Source organism: Mustela nivalis (assembly GCF_964662115.1).
Source record: "Mustela nivalis genome assembly, chromosome: 7".
NCBI lineage: Eukaryota > Metazoa > Chordata > Mammalia > Carnivora > Mustelidae > Mustela > Mustela nivalis.
In genome coordinates this window covers 132691050-132712266 of record NC_139026.1, presented here as the reverse complement: position 1 = coordinate 132712266, position 21217 = coordinate 132691050, and the positions used below count along the sequence as shown (strand labels likewise).

At 40.2% G+C, this 21217-nt stretch overlaps 1 protein-coding gene across 6 annotated transcripts in view; it reads left to right on the top strand.

Moving 5' to 3' along the window:
• Positions 1–21217, top strand: part of ARHGAP21 (Rho GTPase activating protein 21) — a 137575-nt gene that overhangs the window by 98772 nt on the left and 17586 nt on the right. For all 6 annotated transcript variants that reach the window (XM_082740846.1, XM_082740850.1, XM_082740848.1 and 3 more), the window contains 5 exons: positions 134–2030; positions 14393–14560; positions 14696–14798; positions 18281–18317; positions 20843–20968. In XM_082740846.1, the coding sequence (XP_082596972.1) occupies positions 134–2030; positions 14393–14560; positions 14696–14798; positions 18281–18317; positions 20843–20968 (2331 nt within the window). The remainder of the gene's footprint in view (positions 1–133; positions 2031–14392; positions 14561–14695; positions 14799–18280; positions 18318–20842; positions 20969–21217) is intronic.

Sequence of the window (21217 nt, the reverse complement as noted above, 5' to 3'; positions counted from 1 at the left end):
TGCATGCTTGCTTTAGCGAATGCCACTTAGGAATAAGGTACGGCACCGTAAACCAAAACGGTCCATTGCAAGAATGGAAATTGTTGTTCTTCTTGTGAATCCGAAATGACACTTTTTTCTCCTTTGCACGTAGGCGTATTCTCAAGATGCCTACCTGAAAGGCAATGAAGCCTACAGTGGCAATGCCCGCAATATCCCCGAACCTCCACCGATTTGCTACCCCTGGCTACCATCTGCCCCCTCAGCCATGGCACAGCCAGTGGAAGTATCACCTCCAGATCCATCATCAAGCAAACAGCAAACCAGTACCCCAGTCCTGACGCAACCCAGCAGGGCCTACAGAATGGAAATACAAGTGCCTCCGTCTCCCACAGATGTCGCAAAGTCGAACACAGCAGTGTGTGTTTGCAATGAAAGTGTCAGGACTGTTATTGTACCTTCTGAGAAGGTTGTAGATTTGTTAACTAATAGAAACAACCATACAGTTCCTGCACATAGAACCGAAGAGGTGAGGTATGGCATGAACGAGCAGACCTCGTTGAAAACAGTGTCCAGAACCACTTCCCCATCGTCATCGGTTCCCACCGCCCATCTCCTGCATCAGACTGCAGGCTCCAGATCATTGGAACCTTCGGGAATTTTACTTAAATCTGGCAATTACAGTGGACATTCGGAGGGAATCTCCAGCAGTAGACCTCAGGCTGTGGATTCGCCTTCCGTGTCTGTTAATCACTATTCTCCGAATTCCCATCAGCACATAGACTGGAAAAACTATAAAACCTACAAAGAGTATATTGATAACAGACGATCGCACATAGGTTGTCGGACAATTCAAGAAAGACTAGACAGTTTAAGAGCGGCATCTCAGAGCACAACAGATTATAACCAGGTGGTACCGAACCGCACTGCTTTGCAGGTACGACGTCGAAGCACCTCCCACGATCGAGGGCCCCAGTCTGTTCAGATCCGGCAGCGCAGTGTGTCCCAGGAGAGGCTGGAGGACTCTATGTTAGTGACGTATTGTCCACGAAGTGCATCTCAAGGAGCCCTGACCTCTCCATCTGTTAGTTTTAGCAATCACAGAACTCGTTCCTGGGATTATATCGAGGGACAGGGTGAAACCTTAGAAAATGTCAATTCAGAGAGTCAAATGCCCGATTCAAATGGAGAACGAAAGCAGACCTACAAGTGGAGTGGATTTACTGAACAAGATGATAGACGAGGGATTTATGAAAGACCCAGGCAGCAAGAAATTCACAAGCCTTTTCGAGGTTCGAATTTTACCGTGGCTGCAAGCGTTGTGAATTCCGATAACAGGCGAATGCCCGGCAGGGGAGTGGGATCTGTGTCTCAGTTTAAAAAAGTGCCACCAGATCTAAAACCACTGCAGTCCAACAGAAACTTTCCAACCACTTGTGGAATGTCACTGCCTCGAGGCGTTTCGCAAGACAGGTCACCTCTTGTGAAAGTCCGAAGTAATTCTCTGAAAGCGCCTTCTACGCATGTCACAAAACCATCATTTAACCAGAACTCATTTGTTTCTGTCAAAGACCAAAGACCAGTAAATCACTTGCATCAAAACAGTCTGTTGAATCAGCAGACGTGGCTGAGAACCGAAAGTGCCCCCGATCACCAGGTGGAGCCCGGGAAACCCCCCTCTCTATCTGGAGCTGCCGTCGCGCCTGCCCCTCAGACCACTGAGAACTCGGGCGCTTTGGATTTAGAATTATCTGTCACTCAGAGAAGTCAGGACTTAAATCTCCGAGAGGCTGACATTCAGGAGTCAGATACTTTAGATAGTAGAGAAACTGTCGTCCTCAGAGAGAAACCTCCATCCGGTCGCCAGACGCCACAGCCTTTAAGGCATCAGTCTTACATCCTGGCGGTGAATGACCAGGACACAGGGTCGGACACCACCTGCTGGCTGCCCAACGACGCGCGCCGTGAGGTCCATATAAAGCGGATGGAGGAGAGAAAGGCCTCGAGCACCAGCCCACCGGGGGATTCCTTGGCATCCATCCCGTTCATAGGTGAGCTCATGGGTAGTCCGTGGCTACTGTGTCAGATACGTTACACATCTTTCCAGAAAGGTGGTCTTTCTAGTGCAACAGACACAAAAATTTTACGCTGATTTTTAAAACATTTGTCCTGAGTTTCCTGAACCGTGCTAAAGCTAGAGCCATAAGTTTTTACCCTCAAAAATGATGTCAAGTGGCAGTTTTCCTTTTTTATTTTAACATTATCTACTCAATACTTTACTTTCTTTCCTTCCTTCCATTCTTTCTTTCTTTTTTTTTTTTTTTTTTTTTTTAATGAAACAGACTTCCACTGTCTGGACCAAGGGACCCAGCAAACCAAATGGTACCTAGTTGATGATCCTTCTGAATCAAAAGCCAAGTTGAACGGTTTTAATAATTAGTAATCAGTTTTTATTTAAACCGTGCTTTTGACTTTCTTATTTCCTATTTCTTTGGGCTGAATGAATAGCCCTCTTCGTTGTCAAGGTACTTTGTTTTGGAGTGAATCTTGGGTTAGAATTGGAAAAAATAACTCGAATAACAAGCATGTGTCCCAGTGTAGAAGAGCTAGTAGTATGTCCCCCTAGGTTTGCGGCTGCTCCCACACACCCCAGGTGTACTCTCCACAATGCAGCCAGTGTGGTGTTTTAAAAACGGAAAAATCAGATCATGCCACTGCTCTGACCAGACCCTCTATTTACTTTCCCCATCACCCAGGGTACAATTCCAAATCCCGCTGTGGCCTGCAGGGCCCTCTGTGGTATGTGTCCCCCACCACCACTCCACTTCTGCGAGCCCATCTCCCGTCTTGGGCTGCCCCAGCCTCCTTGCACTTGTGGGACCACGCCAGGCATGCCTCGAGGCCCTGGCACTGCCACTTCCCAGCCCCGGGACACATTTCGTCGAGAGTCACAAGACTCTCTCCCTCTCTGCATTGGGATCTGAGCTCAAGTGTGACCTTATCAAAGCGGCTGTTCCTCACCAGCCTGTCTGCAGTAGGTACCCCTCCCCACACACACACACATACACAGCACCTGACATCCTCTGTCCCCGTCTGCCACTTTATTTATCTTCAGATCACTTATTTCCGCTGGATGTATTTTTTGTTTCATGTTTCTCTGCAGAGCTAGAATATAAGCTGCCTTAGAGCCAGGCTCTTAGATCTTTTGTCCGCTTTTGTAGCCTCAGTACCCAGAGCACTGGCTGGCATGTAGCACTCACTCAGTAAATTCCAGCTGAAATGATGAAATGATGGGCAGTGGTAATTTTTGAGATGATGGTTAAGTATATAGCAAAATCAAAAGAAGAGTTCTCAGGGTAGTTACTGTGCAGCTCCAACGTGTAATCCGCTAACAGGCTTATCGTACGTGTCCTTAGTATTGCCTTTAGTTTAAGCTGTAGAGAGGTTAAATGACTTCCCTAAAGTGTCACAATTAATAAGCAGTAGAGACTGACACTTGGCTGGCTGATTCAGCCTCCCCACAGAGCACAGCTCCAGAGGGCGCCATGTACATAGATGCATTGTGAAGAGCGCCCCCTGGAGTTGTGGGACGCAGGGCCTTTTGAGACCAAGGCCGTACTCGTCCTCACCCCATTACCCTATGAGTTCATGAGAAGTTCTCCATAATCTTACAGTATAGTGTGCTTCTCTTTGAGCAACATTTCAGGTTGCTCAAAGAGAAATTTTCTAAATACACTGAGCTTATTGGACTGTCAGGCAACACTATCAAAGTCAGCTTTTGAGAAAGTTCTGTGGAACTTCTATTATTTATAAATAAGATATATGCAAGTTGTAAACATTTGTGGGGAATCTCAACCTAAATTGTAGTCATATTTATATCCATACCCTTAAATCTAACCTCAGAAAATAGAACTTTGCCAAAAATGGAACCTTACACATCATCTAGATATTTTATAGAATTAACTGGGGACTAATGATTGTTTTATGCTTTTTTTAAGAAGAAAATAAAAGAACTTTTAGATTTTATTAAGTATAAGTTCCATAAAATAAAAGAAACTTTTAGTCAATAAAAGAACGTTTAGATTTCATTAAGCATAAGTTCTATATTTTAATCACTATTGAAATCCTTTTATTATTGAGCTTTAAACTGTTATCTGACCCATAGGTGTTTCTCTTTCCAATCTATTTTTTAAATTATATACGTGAATATATACTATAACATATAAAATGTGAAATTTTATTATATATATAAGTGGGATATAGATCTGTAATTATATATATATATATATAACTGGGATAAAACATCAACATTGAAATGGAGTAAAAGAGACTGTTTGCAACGTTTGCCGATATATTTTCTAGGAACATTAATTCCATTTGATTAAGGAGGAAAAAAAATTAGTGATCAAATAAATTGAGAAATGCTGGATTTAAATAGCTAAACAGGTTTTGTTTGTCTTTACTATGGGACTCTTAGAATCATAAATATGCTACTTTTGTATTTCCCAGGTGTATTTTCTCTTTTTTTTTTTTTTAAGATTTTATTTATTTATTTGACACATAGAGAGCACAAATAGGCAGAGTGGCAGGGATGAGGGAAAGAAAGAGGGAGAATTAGGCTCTCTGCTGAGCAGGGATCCTGAAGCAGGGCTCGATCCTAGGACCCTGGGATCATGACCTGAGCCGAAGGCAGACGCTTAACTGGCTGAGCCACCCAGAGCCCCCTAGGTATATTTTCTAACACTATTTTTCATAGAAGTATTTGACCATGAATCCTTTTATTTAGAGGATCTCTGTTTAACATATATCATAAAACACACTTCAGAGAATATACTTTATGCTATCTCATGGAACCTTTAATTAAAAGGAAAGAAAGTAGGTTTGCCTTTGTATTATCACATTCTAGAATCTTATATTCTGTGATTTTAATAATTATTTTTTATCATTTGAACACATTCTAGGGACACCTGGGTGGCTCAGTTGGTTAAGCAGCTGCCTTCGGCTCAGGTCATGATCCCAGTGTCCTGGGATCAAGTCCCACATCAGGGTCCTATCCCAGCTTGGCAGGAAGCCTGCTTCTCCCTCTGCCTCTGCCTGCTGCTCTGTCTGCCTGTGCTCACTTGCACTGTCTTTCTTTCTCTGACAAGTAAATAAATAAAATTCTTAAAAAAAAAAAAAAAAAAATTTAAAAAAAAAGAAAGAAAACATTTTAGATTAATGCAGGAAAAAAAAAAAAGAATTAAGTACCTTGGCTTTATTCCCAAAATACCAGAGAATGGAGCCAATTCATTTGTTTAGTCATTTATAATAGAGAGCACATGGTAAAGAAAATTTTCCAACATTTTGTTACACATTTAATGTCTAATATTTCTTTTGGTTCACAAAGATTTAGAGAAATGAAAATAAACCATTTTATTTGTTTTTAAACTAGGAATATCAGTCATTGGCAGTATTTTCTTTACCCCCCACAGGCGATTTATAAAGCTTCATAGTAAGTACTGAAAATAAATTTTTACTTCTTTTATGAGTAAACACAAAACAAAATGAGTAATGAGTTCATAACTAATTTGACATTTACTAGGAGGATTTAAGATGTATTCTACAATCTGAACTTCCTCCATTTCTTTATACTACTCTTATAATTATTAATATAGAGAAACTATAGCTGTATTACCCACACTCAGATTTCATTTCAAATTCATTTTCCTCCCTTTTTCTTGCTATTTTTCTTGTTTTATACTTTTTAAAATTTTTTTAAAATTTCTTGCTGTATCTTTAATACTCTGTTCTCATCTCAAAGTTGGCCCATATGCATGTACTTAGCGTTAGCCTATGTAAAATTGAATTCGATTTGTACAGCCTTACTGGTCCTGCCTTTTTAAACCAACTTAGCAGGTTTAAAGCTTGTGAGATATATACCTAGATTACAGGATTGAAATTTACCCAGCAGCAGTGGGAGTGGGTGAGTGTCCCCTTACACCCAGCTTCTCCCTCTGGGAGCTCTAGTCTCCTAATGCCAGTGGTGATATTACGGGCGGTGCACCGAGTGCCCAGCCATTCTTTGATACTAATACTTATTGAGTCTTTCTACAAAGCATCTGATCTATAAAGACAAAAATTATACTCATCACCTTACAATCTTTTTCATCCACCGGCATTCCCACAAGATGTGACTCCATTGGCACTTAAACTTTTTTAAATTTTTAGTTCTATTGAGTAATGGGGTGGAGTTCATTTTTAAATATAACAACAACAACAAAATCCCCAAACTTCTGTAGTACTTTATAACCTAACAAGTATTTCATGTACCCATCCTTTTAACAGCCCGGTACGGAGTGTAGGTCAGGAGTTAGATGCTTATCCATAAAGGACCCACTTTATAAAGTTAAGTCGTTTGCTCAGGGTTTCTCAGCAGGTAACTGGCAGAGTTGATTCTCTGCGAGCTCGGAATCTCCTATTCTTTGGACAATGCCCTAAAAATGTGCTACAATTTAAATCCTGGCTTTCACTCTTTTATTTTTTTAAAAGATTTTATTTATTTATTTGACAGACAGAAATCAGGAGTAGGCAGAGAAGCAGGCCGGGGGTGGGTAGTGGGGGAGCAGACTCCCTGCTGAGCAGAGAGCCCAGTGTGGGGATCAATCCCACGACCCTGGGACCATGACCTGATCCGGAGACAGAGGCTTTAACCCACTGAGCCACCCAGCCACCGCCTAGCTTTCACTCTTTTAAAGCAAAACCCAGAAACTAATTCTACATTCAGTATTCACCATTCTTAACTCAGACTTCGTAAAATTGAACTTGCCTCTTTTTAGTAAATAAATGAGTGTGTTCCGAGTTTGTTAACAAAGCTCTTCCCCAGGGAATAATTTTAGATGCCCATTTACCTTCCTTTGGTAGTAGCATTAGCTTTTATCCCGAACTATTTCAAATTTATCGGCAGCACACCTTGTAGAATAATATACTGAATTATTTAGGGGAAAAAAATTTTTAACTTAGCTCTATGAAAACTATAGAATTATTTCCCTCAAGTTAGACTTTCTCGATTTTCAGCTAGTTCTTTCATGTTGAAAACAGCGCTATTAGTAACTACACTCTCAGCTACATCTGGCAGTTTAAAAAAAAAAAAAAAAAGTCCAAACCTTCAAAAGCCCCCTGACAGATCCCTGGTTTAGAAAAACCTGCAGGTATTTTAAATTACTACACAAATGATCATTTTACACCCTTAGTGGATCTATTACTCTAGACCTCTTGACCAGAATTGACCCTCCTGATATTCCTCGTCCAGTTTTGGGATTTTATAGGTAACGAACTCAATATCCAGGGAAACTGAGTGGCTTTCACACAGTCAAACAAGACAGGACCCCCTGCCCAGTCTTCCCTGTTCCTCATAGCTTGCTTCTTTTCTGTGTGAAGATTACTCATTTGAAAGAAAAATTGGTGCCTCGTGTTTATTGACTGTTTTTAAAGTAACTGTCAGATCTCTTGAAATGAATACTTCCAGCATTTGTCAGCTAGCGAGCTGGGCCGATTTTCATACCCACGTGCCCCCGCCCCAGCCCCCCCCCCCCAAACACACATAGAATCTTAAAACCTTGAGTTAACCCATCTCATCTCTGGGACAGCAGGAATTCAGCAAAGTAAATGGAACGGTTATCTGTGGTATATCTGAAAGTGGGCTCCCACTTGCCCTCTTTAAATGTGGATCACTTGCTGCGCAAACATGTACATGCTGTCCTGTCCGCTGGCCAACCAGCCCCAGCACTGGCCACGTGGCCACGCACAGCCCCCGCTCGCTTCATCCCCCCCCTTCCCCGTCCCTACTGTCACGACAGTTTGTCTTCCATTTACAGCTCCACTCCTTTTCCCTCAGCACCAGCTGCCAACTGGTAACGGCAAACATGCATAAAGCATCGAAATTCTCCTCCCTTACTGATCTTTTAAAAAAAATCATCTCTCTCCTGGGAAGATGGAGCATTGGATTTTTGGTGATGAAAATAACCAAATCTCAAAATGACTTTCACAAAGCCAACTGTTTACCTAAATGCATGTTACTGAGCTGATTAGCAAAGAAGTTTGGTCATGATAAATCCTATTATGATAATGAGTTGAATTATTATTCAAAAATGGGAATATTTGGACCAGGTGATGGGACCCTTTACCAGTTGATATAAAATTTAATAGGACCTACTGTTTCCAGAGCTCTGTTTGTGACTAAGAAAGAGTTTCAGTAAGTAGAGATCTGTCACTTGATGATCAGAGATGAGAACCTCATGTTAATATATTACTGGCTTATTTTTTAAGCATTCTTTCTAACCAGACCTCTTAAATTTAAGGTGTGTGGAGTTTCTTGAGCACGTCATCTTTATCAAACCCAAAACTTTTCCACCCGATGTTGAGTAACTGGTATTGCTATTAATAGGGTAAAGTATAAATTTTCCTAGGGAGTTCAATTTTTTAGAATGACTTTATTTCATTGTGGTTACATTAGATTAAATGTATCACCAAAGGGTAATGAGTTGTTACTTGTTAGTCCATAAGAAAGAGCTCCTGCTTCCCCACTGGAAGGAGAATTCAGCCTGATGTAACTGCTGTCCGTCCCCTTTGATTTACACTGAGTGTAAATATCTCAGAAGGCCAGTAAAAAGCAAAGACAGTTTTCCCATTTGAATTTCTTTGTAAGAAAAAGAATCCATTTGCATTATTTTATTCTCCTTTTCCTTAAGGACAAGGAAAAAAATCTCAAAGGTTTTTAAATACATATTTTGCTTGAGGGATAGATTGACTTTCTAGGTCATTTGTAGTCAGTGTCCCTTTTTGTGGATTTGGAACAGAAGCAGTTTGTTCAATCCATACTTTTAGTAAAAATTATATAAGCACACTCATGCTGTTTTGGAAATATGCCCAATGCGGGGTTTGAACTCACGACCCTGAGATCAAGACTTGTGCTGAGATCAAGAGTCGAACACTCACCTGACTGAGCCACCCAGGCGCCCCTCCATATACATTTTTACATTAGTCACCATTTCTTCCAACTTATACTCCTCCCCTTGCAACATACAGTTTATTCCGAATCGTGTTTGAATATTATAATGTTAACATTCCTTAAATGATAGTGCAATTCGGGGAGGGGTAGAGTCACCTCTTCCTAGCAGAGGCGAAATGAAGAGCAAAGGTACTTCCAGGAATGGACTGTTTAGCCATAGGCTACGCCCCAAATTCCAGTAATTTCACTTGAGTTTTATAAAATGATCCTCAACTATAATTTTTAAAATACAAACTACGTTGATGTCATGCTTTCTTTGCATACTTATTTGAATGGTGAGAAAAATTCCCCGTAACCCAGCTCGTTTTAGAAGAGGCCCGTTGTGCTCTGTTCTAACGCGCAGCTCTGGACAGTATGTCTCATGAGGAGTCATGCTTGTTTGTGAAGGGGAACTGGAAACACTCTGTGTTCTGTGTTTGTGTTGGTTGGAATTCTCTTGATGACAAATGATAGTTTTTTTCATATTAGCTCATGCCAAAAAGGAATGTCGGCTCACAGTGAAAAAGTTTTGGGGTAGACCTAGTTCTGTGCATGACTGGATCTGAAAACTCAAGTGATTTGGCATCAAGATTGGGTATCTTTTTCTCAGTTTTGATTTCTTCATTCTCAGATAGTTTTTCTCCACATGGTAGAAAAGATGGCCTCTGGCAGCTAAGTTTACTGATTTTTATAGGTCTTGTTCCCCAAGGAAGGGAAGAAAAAGACTGTACTTTTTTCAGTATCCATATATCAAATCCAATGGAGAGACTATGACTGGTCCTGACTGGATCAGCTTCTTCGCCCTTGGCCCATCACTGTGGACTCAGTGAGCAAGGGCCTCCTGCAGAGTCAAGCCTGGCACATCCACAGAAAGGCGAGCACTCTGGTAGCCTTGCTGAACCCCAAAGACAGAAATGGGCAGCTAGCAGCATCCGTTCTCTGCAGTCATCTTGCAGAAGATGGAGAGGAACAACCAGGATAGGAACATCATGAGATGAAAGTATCTGCCAGGTTATGAGATGAAAAACAGCTGTCCAATTTTACTTGGTTTTATTTTGTTATTTCATTAGTAGTCAGGTTTTCTTTCACATTTTTATTAGGCTTTTGCATTTCTTCCATGATTTGTCTTTTCATGTGCTCTGCTCTTCTGTTACGATTTTAGTTGTTCCTATTTCATACTCAATGTGTATACTCTCAATGTGTATTAGGGCTTCCATTTTTTTTCTTTGTTGTTTGAAAAGCAATTCTGAGAGTTACCCATAAAGTTTTACAGTATGCTTAACTGATTCTGTACCTGTCTATATTTTTCTTTTTTTTTTTTAAGATGTATTTATTTATTTATTTGAGAGAAAGAGAGAGAGTGGGGGCAGGGGATAGAGGACAAAGGAGAGAAAATTCCAAGCAGACTCCCCGCTGAGCAGAGTCCAATGAAGGGCTCGATCCCAGGACCCTGAGATCATTACCTGAGCCAAAACCAAGAGTCGGATGCTTAACTGACTACATCACCCAGGTGCCCCTATATTTTTCTTGATTTGTGAAATCTTATAGATGTTCTTCTGGAATTTTAATTGAAAGAGATAACAGTGAAATTTTTTTTATTCAGATATGAATCATCAGCTTAAACATCATAATTTGTAGTAGTCTCCCTTTGGAAAAAATCCAAATTGAAACATGGAGTATATATTTTCTGTGAGAATTCATTCGTTATCTATTTTTGGAAGACAGTATTTTCCAAAAATGAAATAAAGATTTGGGGCATTTAGGTCTGACTTTTTTACAGATGAAGGAAGAGTGATCACTTTGAATTTGAATATATAACAATTTCAATGTCCTCTCCACCTTTTCTTTATTGTGAAGAGCTATGGGGCTCTTAGTGAATAAGGGAAATTAAGGCCTCAGATGTTCAGTCAGTCCTTGGATTACGTAGTTCAGGGGGGGATTATGCCCTTGATAATAGCAAGTCTACAGCATTGATAGTTCATAACTGTGTTCTGTGTCCATTACTTAACATCTTAATGTAGTGTGTGACATGCCTCAGAGATGATCAGTTGTTTTTATCTGACAGAATATTTAAGTTTGATGATTAAAAATATAGAAATTTGTCGAAAATCTGACGGCCCCCTGGTTTTCTCTTTGGACAACTTAATAGTGCACATTTTCTTACAGTGGAAAATGAGATAAGCCTGAATCATTCTTGTTTGCATGTAGTCTACGCATTGGTGATCATGAAAGCATAGGTTAAAATTAGGGCTTTAAAATTCCAATTAATCATCACAACAGCAATAGTATTTTTAAAATAATGGAGGGTGCCTGGATGGCTCAGTGGGTTAAGCCTCTGCCATTGGCTCAGGGATCGAGCCCTGCATCGAGCTCCCTGCTCAGCAGGGAGACTTCTCCCCGCCAACCCCCATCTGTCTGCCTAATTGTGATCTATCTCTCTCTCTCTCTGTCAAATAAATAAATAAATAAAATCTTAAAAATAAAAATAAAACAGTGGAAAGTTCTCACATTTTTACAGCAAATGAAGAATTGGATTTATTAAAGTAAATTAATATTGGATTTATTAAAGTAAATATAAATATGAGGTAATATAATTCTTTGTATTTTAGAAGTACAGCTAGCTTTTCCTCGTCTCTCTTTAATGCAGTAATACATATATATATTCTAAAGAGAGCAAAAGGACTGAAGTGTGTGAGCACAGGGTGCTAGGCTCCCGCCCAGGCCTCTCCATTCACCCTTGCTCCCTGGAGCAGGTGGTGTCTGTCCCAGCCCTTTTTGTACACATATGCTTAAAGCGGAGATTATTCCAACCCAGTGTGATACAGAAACCTCCTCCAAGATATAGCAAGTCAAAAGAGATTAAATGCATACTTCTAGGAAGTCCAGAGTCACAACAAAAATTGCCTTTTGAAATTTAGTTTAATACTTAATCCATGAACATTATGAATTTCAGTCTGTGGTATTTAATTTTAATAAATAAATAAGTGTAGAAATGTTTTAAATTACTTTGCAAGGCCTAAAATTGTCTTGAAAGATTTTTCCCACAGCATTTCCTAGGCACTCTTGGACATACGTATTGCCCACCACTGTTGAGAATGTTTTCTCTCCTGCTGTTAATGCTCTCGGTACTATATATGCCACGTAATTTCTAAAGAATACAGATTTTCCCATTCATAACCGTGCATCTGAATCCATAACAGATTGGTGTCCCAAGCAGACCCCAGAGGACCCAACTTACTTGATGTATTATTTGAAAAGGTTGATTAATTTGTGGTAATTTACATCATAATAAAGTTTGAAAGAATATAATCTTTTTTTTTTAAGATTTTATTTATTCATTTGTCACAGAGAGATATCACAAGTAGGCAGAGAAGCAGGCAGAGGGTGTGGGGGCTCAGGAAGCAGGCTCCCTGCTGAGCAGCAGGCAGAGGCAGAGGGAGAAGCAGGCTTCCTGCCAAGCTGGGATAGGACCCTGATGTGGGACTCGATCCCAGGACCCTGGGATCATGACCTGAGCCGAAGGCAGAAGCTTAACCCACTGAGCCACCCAGGTGCCCCAAGAATATTATAATCTTTAGTAAAATTAAATTTTTATCCTTATTCAGTTTATTTAAAATTAGTTCTCTTCTCTTGAAAAACAGAATAATTTCATGCTCACTAACAGGATATTTAGTTGTCATGTACTTGATTCATAGAGAAATTAGTAAACTTGATTCATAGAGAATTTTTAAAAATGTTTTCTGGTGCTAAAATATAAAGGCTTTGTAAAAACATAAAAACGTAAATTAAGCTCAAGATAGTCAGAATTTGTAGATTTTAGCTGTAAATGTTAGAGTTTATATCATTATTAGTTATCTTGATGAAAATGCTACCCATTAAAATGATAGAGCATTCTTAGGATTTGGACAAAATTAAAATAGTTTGGTTATTTAAACCAAGAAATCAAAGTCTGTGTCATCATTATAGTATATTCTTTATAAAAGCTGTTGTTATTATTTTCTAAGACTTAAGGCATTTGATTTTAGGGAATAGAGTTCCAGCATTCTATTAAATTACACTCTCCTGGCCTAGAATGTTGGAATTTAAACCATTGATGTTTGTATAAGAGTAAAAATTTCGAACAGAGCTATTACTCACCAGTTTGGAAAACAAATATAGTTTACACTTCTGGATTAAAAATTCTGGCATCAGACTCTCTGGGTCCACATTCTGTCCCTGTGGATCAGTAACTTTACACGAGTTACTTAACCTGTCTGTTTTGGCTTCTTCGTCGTAAAATAGTACTTACTTCATAGGGTTTCATAAGAATTAAATGAAAAATATATTTAAAGTATTTAGAATGGTGCCAATACCTACCAAGCTCTGTGCATATGTTAGCTGTTGCTATTAATGTGTCCGGGCATATAGCATTTCTGTTCCTGACAGATAGTGACAGGCTTTTGAGAAGCTTGAAATTCATAACATCTAAAGCATCTATATTTCTACAGGGGCACCAGGGTGTCTGCTCAAGGGGGCAAGGGATCTCTCTCTCTCGGGCTACTTTTTGAAGGGCTCCCTAATACCATTCATGAGAGTGCCACTGTCCTGACCTTATCAGTCCCTAAAACCCCACCTTCCGATTCCATCACATTAGGGATTCGGTTTCACGATGAGTTTTGGGGAGAACACAAACTTTTTATCTATAGCAGCGGTCTTGATAATGTGTAACTTTTTCTGGAAGCCATAAACTGTCCTTTCTCATTTTTCCATAAAAATTAAGGATACACTCATGTGTTTTGTGCACAGGAAGGTTTTAGGACTTGATACTCTGAAAGGTAAGCCTCAGCCAGGTCACCTTGCTTAGCTTCCTGAAATGAAGACATTTAAAATTAGGAGAGCAATTCTTTTAAGGGGGTACATGATTACCGTTCTGCTTTCATAGGTTCAGGTTCTAAATACCTATAACTTTGGTATCTTGATTATCTGTTAATGAAGTTACTAATTGTTGGTAGAAGCAGCAAATTATTTAATTTCTCAATTATTTGGAATTACTAGACTAACAACTGTATAAGATTTTTAACAGACAGGTGTTTTCTTTATTGGTACTGTAGTGTCTAAGTGTTAAAATCTATATCTTTTTAAAAAAATAATGTGTATTGATTATTAATAATTAGGTCATTTGGCATTCTGGGGTTTTTTCTCTTTTCTTTTCTTTTCTTTTCTTCTTCTTCTTCTTCTTCTTCTTCTTCTCCTCCTCCTCCTCCTCCTCCTCCTTTTTTTTTTTTTTTTAAGTAAGCTCTAAGCCAAGTGGGGGGCTTGAACTCATGACCCTGAAATCAAGAGTCACATGCTCCACTGACTGAACCGGCCAGGCATCCCACCAATATTTATTTTCATTTTATTTTCTAGATGAACCAACGAGCCCCAGCATTGATCATGACCTTGCACACATCCCCGCTTCTGCTGTCATCTCAGCCTCCACCCCGCAGGCCCCCCAGGCACCCTCCATAGCAATGGTCCCTCCCAGCCTCACCACGTCGGCTCCTTTAATTCGCCGCCAGCTCTCCCATGACCAGGGTACGTTTCAGTGAGTGGCTGTGCAAACCATCTCTCTTTCTCACTTTTCCCCGCTATGACAAACTATGGTCTCCTCATTACGAAAAGGATCTGGAAACCACCTGCCGATGTCTAAACGTTGCCTTTTGATTACAGAATCTGTCGGACCTCCCAGCCTGGATGCCCAGCCCAGTTCAAAGACCGAAAGATCAAAATCCTATGATGAGGGCCTGGATGATTACAGAGAAGATGCAAAATTGTAAGTCTTAAGCATATCATTTTAAATATTTATTTGTGGGTGTTCAGCATAACTTTGACATATAAGTACTGAATTTTAATGATTTCTTTTATACTTTTAACTTTATAACATTAGAAATGCAAATAAAAAATAAAATAGTTATTCCATTAGCTGTTCAGTTGAATTTTTAAAATTAGCATTCGAAAATCAGTAATACACAAACAGAATGCCAAAAATATTTATATTAAACAATCATGGCTACTGTAGGCCTCTGGCTACCCAGGTGTCTTCTCGGACACCATTATGTTACTGTTTTCTGAGCTCTTCTCTGCATAAAATCACATACAGACATTTACACAGGCTTATATGTGTGTGTACATATTCTGATTATTTTTATAAACAAATGATAGATGCCAGGCACACGGATCACGGCGATTATCCAGTGTGTCTGTTCCTGGCTCAGCTTTCTCATGCTTGTTTCATTCTCCACCGAATAGTTTTACCAAAATATATTTAACAGTCATTCTATATTCTATCAATAGGCATTTAGACTGACTGAATCTTATGCTACTGCAAACAATACTTCAGTGACTATATTTGTTCATTTAGTATATAAGTGAGTATGGTTGGAAGAAAGATTGTCACATCGAGGGGGTGTGTATGTTTTATATTAATAAACATTGTCAGCTGCTCTCCATAAAGCTTATACCAAATCACATTCCCACCACAGTTTCCAGAAGTCTCTGCTCCCCATCAGCCCAGCGTGCTATTTAACATTTGATTTTTTGTAAATCCAGTGGTATCACATGATAGGGTTTTTTTCTTTTTGGAAAATTTCTTATTAATTGAATATCATTTCATATGTATTTAAGAGATACTGCTTGTTCATATCTTTCACCCATCTCTGTACTGTCTTCCTTATTGACATCTGGGGGCTATTTTATTAAAGGAAACTAGCTCTTTTCTGAGATGAGTGTTGAAAGTCTTAATACTTAATGTATTTTTCATTGGATTTCTTTTTTTTTTTTTTTAAGATTTTATTTATTTATTTGAGAGAGTGAGTACAGAGGCATTAGTAGGGAGAGAGGCAAAGGGAAAGGGAGAAGCCGACTCCCTACTGAGCAGGGAGACCGACACGGGGCTCGATCCCAGGACCCTGAGATCATGACCTGAGCAGAAGGCAGCCGCTGAATGGACTGAGCCACCCAGGCACCCTTCATTGGAGTTTCTTAAGTTTTTTTTAAAACTGTACAAAAATGTTAAACTTTTTCCTTTTAGTCAAATTGAGGATATATATTTTTTAATGGCCTTCAGATTTTGAGTCATATTGAAAAAGCCTTTCCTCCCAAATTACAACAAACTTCTTCTATGTTTCCTCTCAGATTTATGCTTTTCTTTATCTTTGTGTGTGTGCGTGTATTTACAACTTTGATTCATCTGGAGTTTATTTTATTCCAATTAGTGAGATAAAGGGCCAACTTTGTGTTTTCTAATGTGTCTCAGTTGTCCCCAAAGCATCTATTGAATGTTACATTTTTCCCACTGATACTTCATCTTTACTATATACTAAATTATTAAACATACTTAGTTTTATTTTTAGCCTCCATTCTGATCAGATGATTTATCTGTGTACTCACATACACCAGATTCTTTTCATTGTAGTGGTTTTATACTGTCTTTACTATTGATGGGACCATTCTCTCATTACTTCATGTTTTTTTCTAAATTCTGGCTATTTCTGTTTATTTTACTACTTGAATTTTAAAGTCAATTTTCTAGTTCTTAAATTCTTATGGATATTTTTAGCGACACAGTGTTTTAATTTATACAGTTAAGGAACATTGACATTTTATGATTCTGAACCTTTCAAAGAACAATTTTGTCTTTTTTATCCGTGTTTTTGTATCGATTTTCTGAAGTTCCATTTGATGATGATTTATACTCCAATAATAGCAGTTCTTCCCGGACCGACTACACACGGGAAGTTTGTGTGGGGGCGTGGCCACGGCAGTGGTCCAGACTAGCCGGAATTGTTCCGATGATGCAGAGTTGTGTTTGTGAGCTCTTTTAGCCTTTATTTCTTCCTCACTAAAAAGATGGCTACACCAACCGCACACCGCTTCCTGCAAAGATGACAGGACTGTGTGTTTCCTCCTTCGTTCTCATACCCCCTGATATCCGCGGCAGTGAGTGAGGCTCCTGCGGCTCTGGCCCCCTGTTCCCCACAGTCCCAAACAAGGGAAGCTTTTGATCTTCAGAGAGCAGTGCAGTGCAGTTTGATCTGAGATATGCCACGAGTGGTGTCCTGCCTCCTTGTATTCAGCCTTTCCTTCACCGCATTTAACCCCCCATCTTGGTGTACGGGGATCCATTGCCGCCCAGACTTACAGGTGTCTCCTGATCGTGCTGGGGACACAGTTTGCTTATCTGTTTCTGGCTGTCTGGTTTGGGGTGCTTTAAAAGGGGATGGCAGTCATATTTTGCAATCCTAAATTCCTTAAAATGAATTTTGAATTAAAAAAATAAGTCTTGGGACACCTGGGTGGCTCAGTTGGTTAAGCGTCTGCCTTCGGCTGAGGTCATGATCGTGGAGTCTTAGTAAGGAGTCCACATCAGGCTCCCTGCTCAGCAGGGAGTCTGCTTCTCCCTCTGACGCTCCCCCTTCTCGTGCTCTCTCTTTCTCGCACTCTCATTTTCTCTTTCGCAAATAAATAAATAAAATCTTAAAAAAAAAAAATAAGTCTTTGTTCCCTATAGTTAAATCGTTTTGAATAGTTAACGCAAACCTATCTTCAGAAGCCCTAAGCCTTTTCAGTTGGTAGCAGCTGGTCTCATACCGAAGCATCCCGATTGCAGTGAGCAGGAGGAGTGGTGGGCCCGGACTGGCCCTGACAACGCTCTTCCTGCCACATTATCCATCATTATTAACATTGTGGAGCCCTTAACAGAGTGTTGCAACTGGGGCGCCTGAGTGATTGAGTGACTTAAGCCTCTGCCGTCGGCTCAGGTCATGATCTCAGGGTCCTGGGATCGAGCCCCGCATCGGGCTCTCTGCTCAGCAGGGAGCCTGCTTCCTCCTCTCTCTCTCTCTGCCTGCCTCTCTGCCTACTTGTGATCTCTCTCTGTCAAATAAATAAATAAAATCTTTGAAAAAAAAACAGAGCATTGCCACTATGGTTAACTAATCATTTATCCTAAAGCTCATTGTTTAGCCCAAGTAGTTTTTTCTTTCATCTAAAAGGAGAGATAAAATCTTCCACTTCCTGCAGAGACAGTTTCAATTTACCAGTTCCACTAAGGAAGCTTCGGCTGTGGAATCAGGAGTTTAAGTACTGATACAGTTAGCTCGTTTCTTCATTTGCATGGCACAGTGAATATTTAACATGTTAATGGTGAAATGTCAGCTTATCACTGACAGGTTACTAGTAATGTTCAAATTGTTTTTACTTCTTTAAGGTGTATCATGTACTTACTGCAAATACTTACATGCTTCTTTCCAACAGGTCCTTCAAGCACGTCTCTAGCCTGAAAGGAATCAAGGTTGGTATTCAGTATTTGTTTAAGTATCAGTAAATGATAACTACTTCTATTTACCTTAGATTATTACTTTGGCTCATCATAGGGAATTATTTCTATTACCCTATATTCTGTCAGTTTCAGGTACATTTGGAAAATATTACCTGTTAAGTGTCCTTTTCTAATTTCTAAACATACTCATCAAGTATATAATACTTTGCACACATTATGCTAATTTTTCTCACTTCATTGGTCAACGGCCAAAAATCTGACCACCCAGCAATCCTGTCTATGTCGTACGCGTGCGTTTCTCTCCTCAGAATTCCTCTGTCAGGCCTCGCCTCCACCTTCCTCCGTGCTGTCTGCCCCTGTCCTGCCCGTCTTCGCCCTCGTACTTCATTGAAAATTTCTTTGTTTTATGTTCTCCAAAAGTGTCAGCCACCTTCATTTGTGCCCGCAGTTTCTGCCCTTTTTACTCTTAGCCTACGTATCTGTACTTGGAACGCGATCCTGTGAAAAACCTACATCACATTTCCTCTTTGATTCTATCGCTTTTCACTTTCTCAAGATCCCTCTCCCCTTTGCAAAATCGCTCTTGCCAGCGGCTCATTCGCCATCACAGAAGCACGTTCCACTGTGAACTATGTATTGTTTAAAAACCTCCCTTAAATCTACATCCCCCTCGATTTCCTGTGCCTGTTTTCTCACAGCAAAACTGAAATTTTTGAGAAAAATTGTCTGTCGTGTCCACTTCCTCACATCACGTCTTTATCAGGCCGCACACACCAGAACGACAGTGCTCACGCCTCAGCGACCAGAGTCATTCAGGCTCCCAAACTAACAGTTATCTTCGATTTTTAACTTCTTTGACCTCTCAGTAGTCTCCACACAATTTCCCACTCCCTTCCTAAAACATTTCTTCTGCTGGTTTCCATTTCTGCCTCTGCCTAATATTTAAAGTGGTGGCATGTCTTCAGCGGGTTCCGACCCTCTTTCCTCTCTGTCTGCCCTCACTGCCAACATGATCTTAACCAGGGTCTCCCAGAGTCTACACTGCCAGCCTTGGCCTCTTCCCTAAGCTGCAGCTCAGGTGGGCTGACGTCTTTAGGGGGGTGTTTAGTAAGGGATCACGGTTTAATGGCCAAAGAGATCCAGGTTACGCCCAGACATGATTATCTACCAGCTCTCCCCATCTCACGAAGTTCACTCTCCCCAGGTGTTCAAGCCCCAGATCTGGGCATTAGCCTTGTGGCTTCTTTCCCCGCCCCCTCTCATATCAAGTATTATCCACTCGACCTTCAGGACACACTGTGAAGCTCTGCATTTCTCCCTGCCTTCACTTAAGTTAACTTTGGCCCAGGCCACCATCGGGCCTCACCTGGATCCCTGCAGTAACACTTTCTTGGAGAAGAATCCATTCTCCAGGTGGCAAGCGGGTGACCTTTGAACTGGGACCAGATAATATTACTCCTCCGATTCCTCACCTGATCACTTCCCATCGCACTTCCTACCATGTCCTAAAAGACCCTAAACAATCTATTCATGAGCTGTTTCTCTCACACTGAACAGCGAATATTTAAAATGAGAATGGGTAAGCGGCACCGGGGTGGCTCAGTCGGTTAAGCATCTGACTCGGCTCAGGTCATGATCTCAGGGTCCTGGGATCGAGTCCCACGTCATGCTCCCTGTTCAGCTGGAAGTCTGCTTCTCCCTCTCCCCCTACCCCCCAACCCTGCTCGTGCTCTCTCCTGCTCAAATAAAATCTTTTAAAAAAAATGAATAAAATAAAATAATAATGGTAAACATACTTAATCACTAACTATACATCCTCTCTGAAGTTTTCTTTTTCCTGACCTTTCATGGATGGCCCCTTTTAAAATTTTTCCTCCACATTTCATCTTTTAAAAATTCTTTCTTCAGGGGCTCCTGGGTGGCTCAGTGGGTTAAGCCTCTGCCTTCAGCTCAGGTCATGATCCCAGGGTCCTGGGATTGAGCCCCACATCGAGCTCCCTGCTCAGCAGGGAGCCTGCCCCCCCACCCGCCTGCCTCTCTGCCTACTTGTGATCTCTGTCTGTCAAATAAATAAATAAAATCTTTAAAAATAAAATTTAAAAATTCTTTCTTCAGGAGGCCTTGCCATAACAGCCCCAACTTCTAGCCATGACTCACTCATTCGTTACTGTGTCTCCCGTTCCTCTCCCAAATGGTACTAATCTCAGTCTGATCATTTTCTTGTCTTTTTCATTCTGATTTGTCTTTTCTCACTAAAATATGAGCTCTTGAAAGCAGGAAAATTTTACTGTTTCTATTATTTTTTAATGATTAAAAATTCCTGCACTTTTAAAAAATGATGGTAGTCAATTCAGTTTTTTTTTTAAATGAGACCAGAAATTTTTCTAATGTAATTGGTAACAGTAGTATTTTTTTCAAAAATAACCCTTCATTTGGAACATTAAAGATTTTCTTTTTAGCAAATTAATTTCAATGTGCAAACGTTGATAAAAAGAGAAAGCTGGTGTTTTACTATATTTTCTTGGCCTTTTCTGTAGATGGTAGACAGCCAGAAGTCATCAGAAGACTCTGGATCCAGGAAAGATTCTTCCTCAGAGGTTTTCAGCGATGCTGCCAAGGAAGGGTGGCTCCACTTCCGACCACTTGTCACCGACAAGGGCAAGGTAGTACATTTTCTCAGCTGCTGTGGGTATATGAAATGCAGTCCCTGTAAAATAGCACATGAAGTCTGAATAGACAAATGGCAAAATACCCAGAAGAGAGAAGAAAATATCACTTCTAGATAGCTTTTTCTGCATAAAGGAAGTAAACATTTTTTAATTCTAATCAATGATTTAATTTTATATTTTTCATCCTGTGTATCAACTGCAAATAGAATATACAGCCCTATATTTTGCCAACAAAAAAGAGAA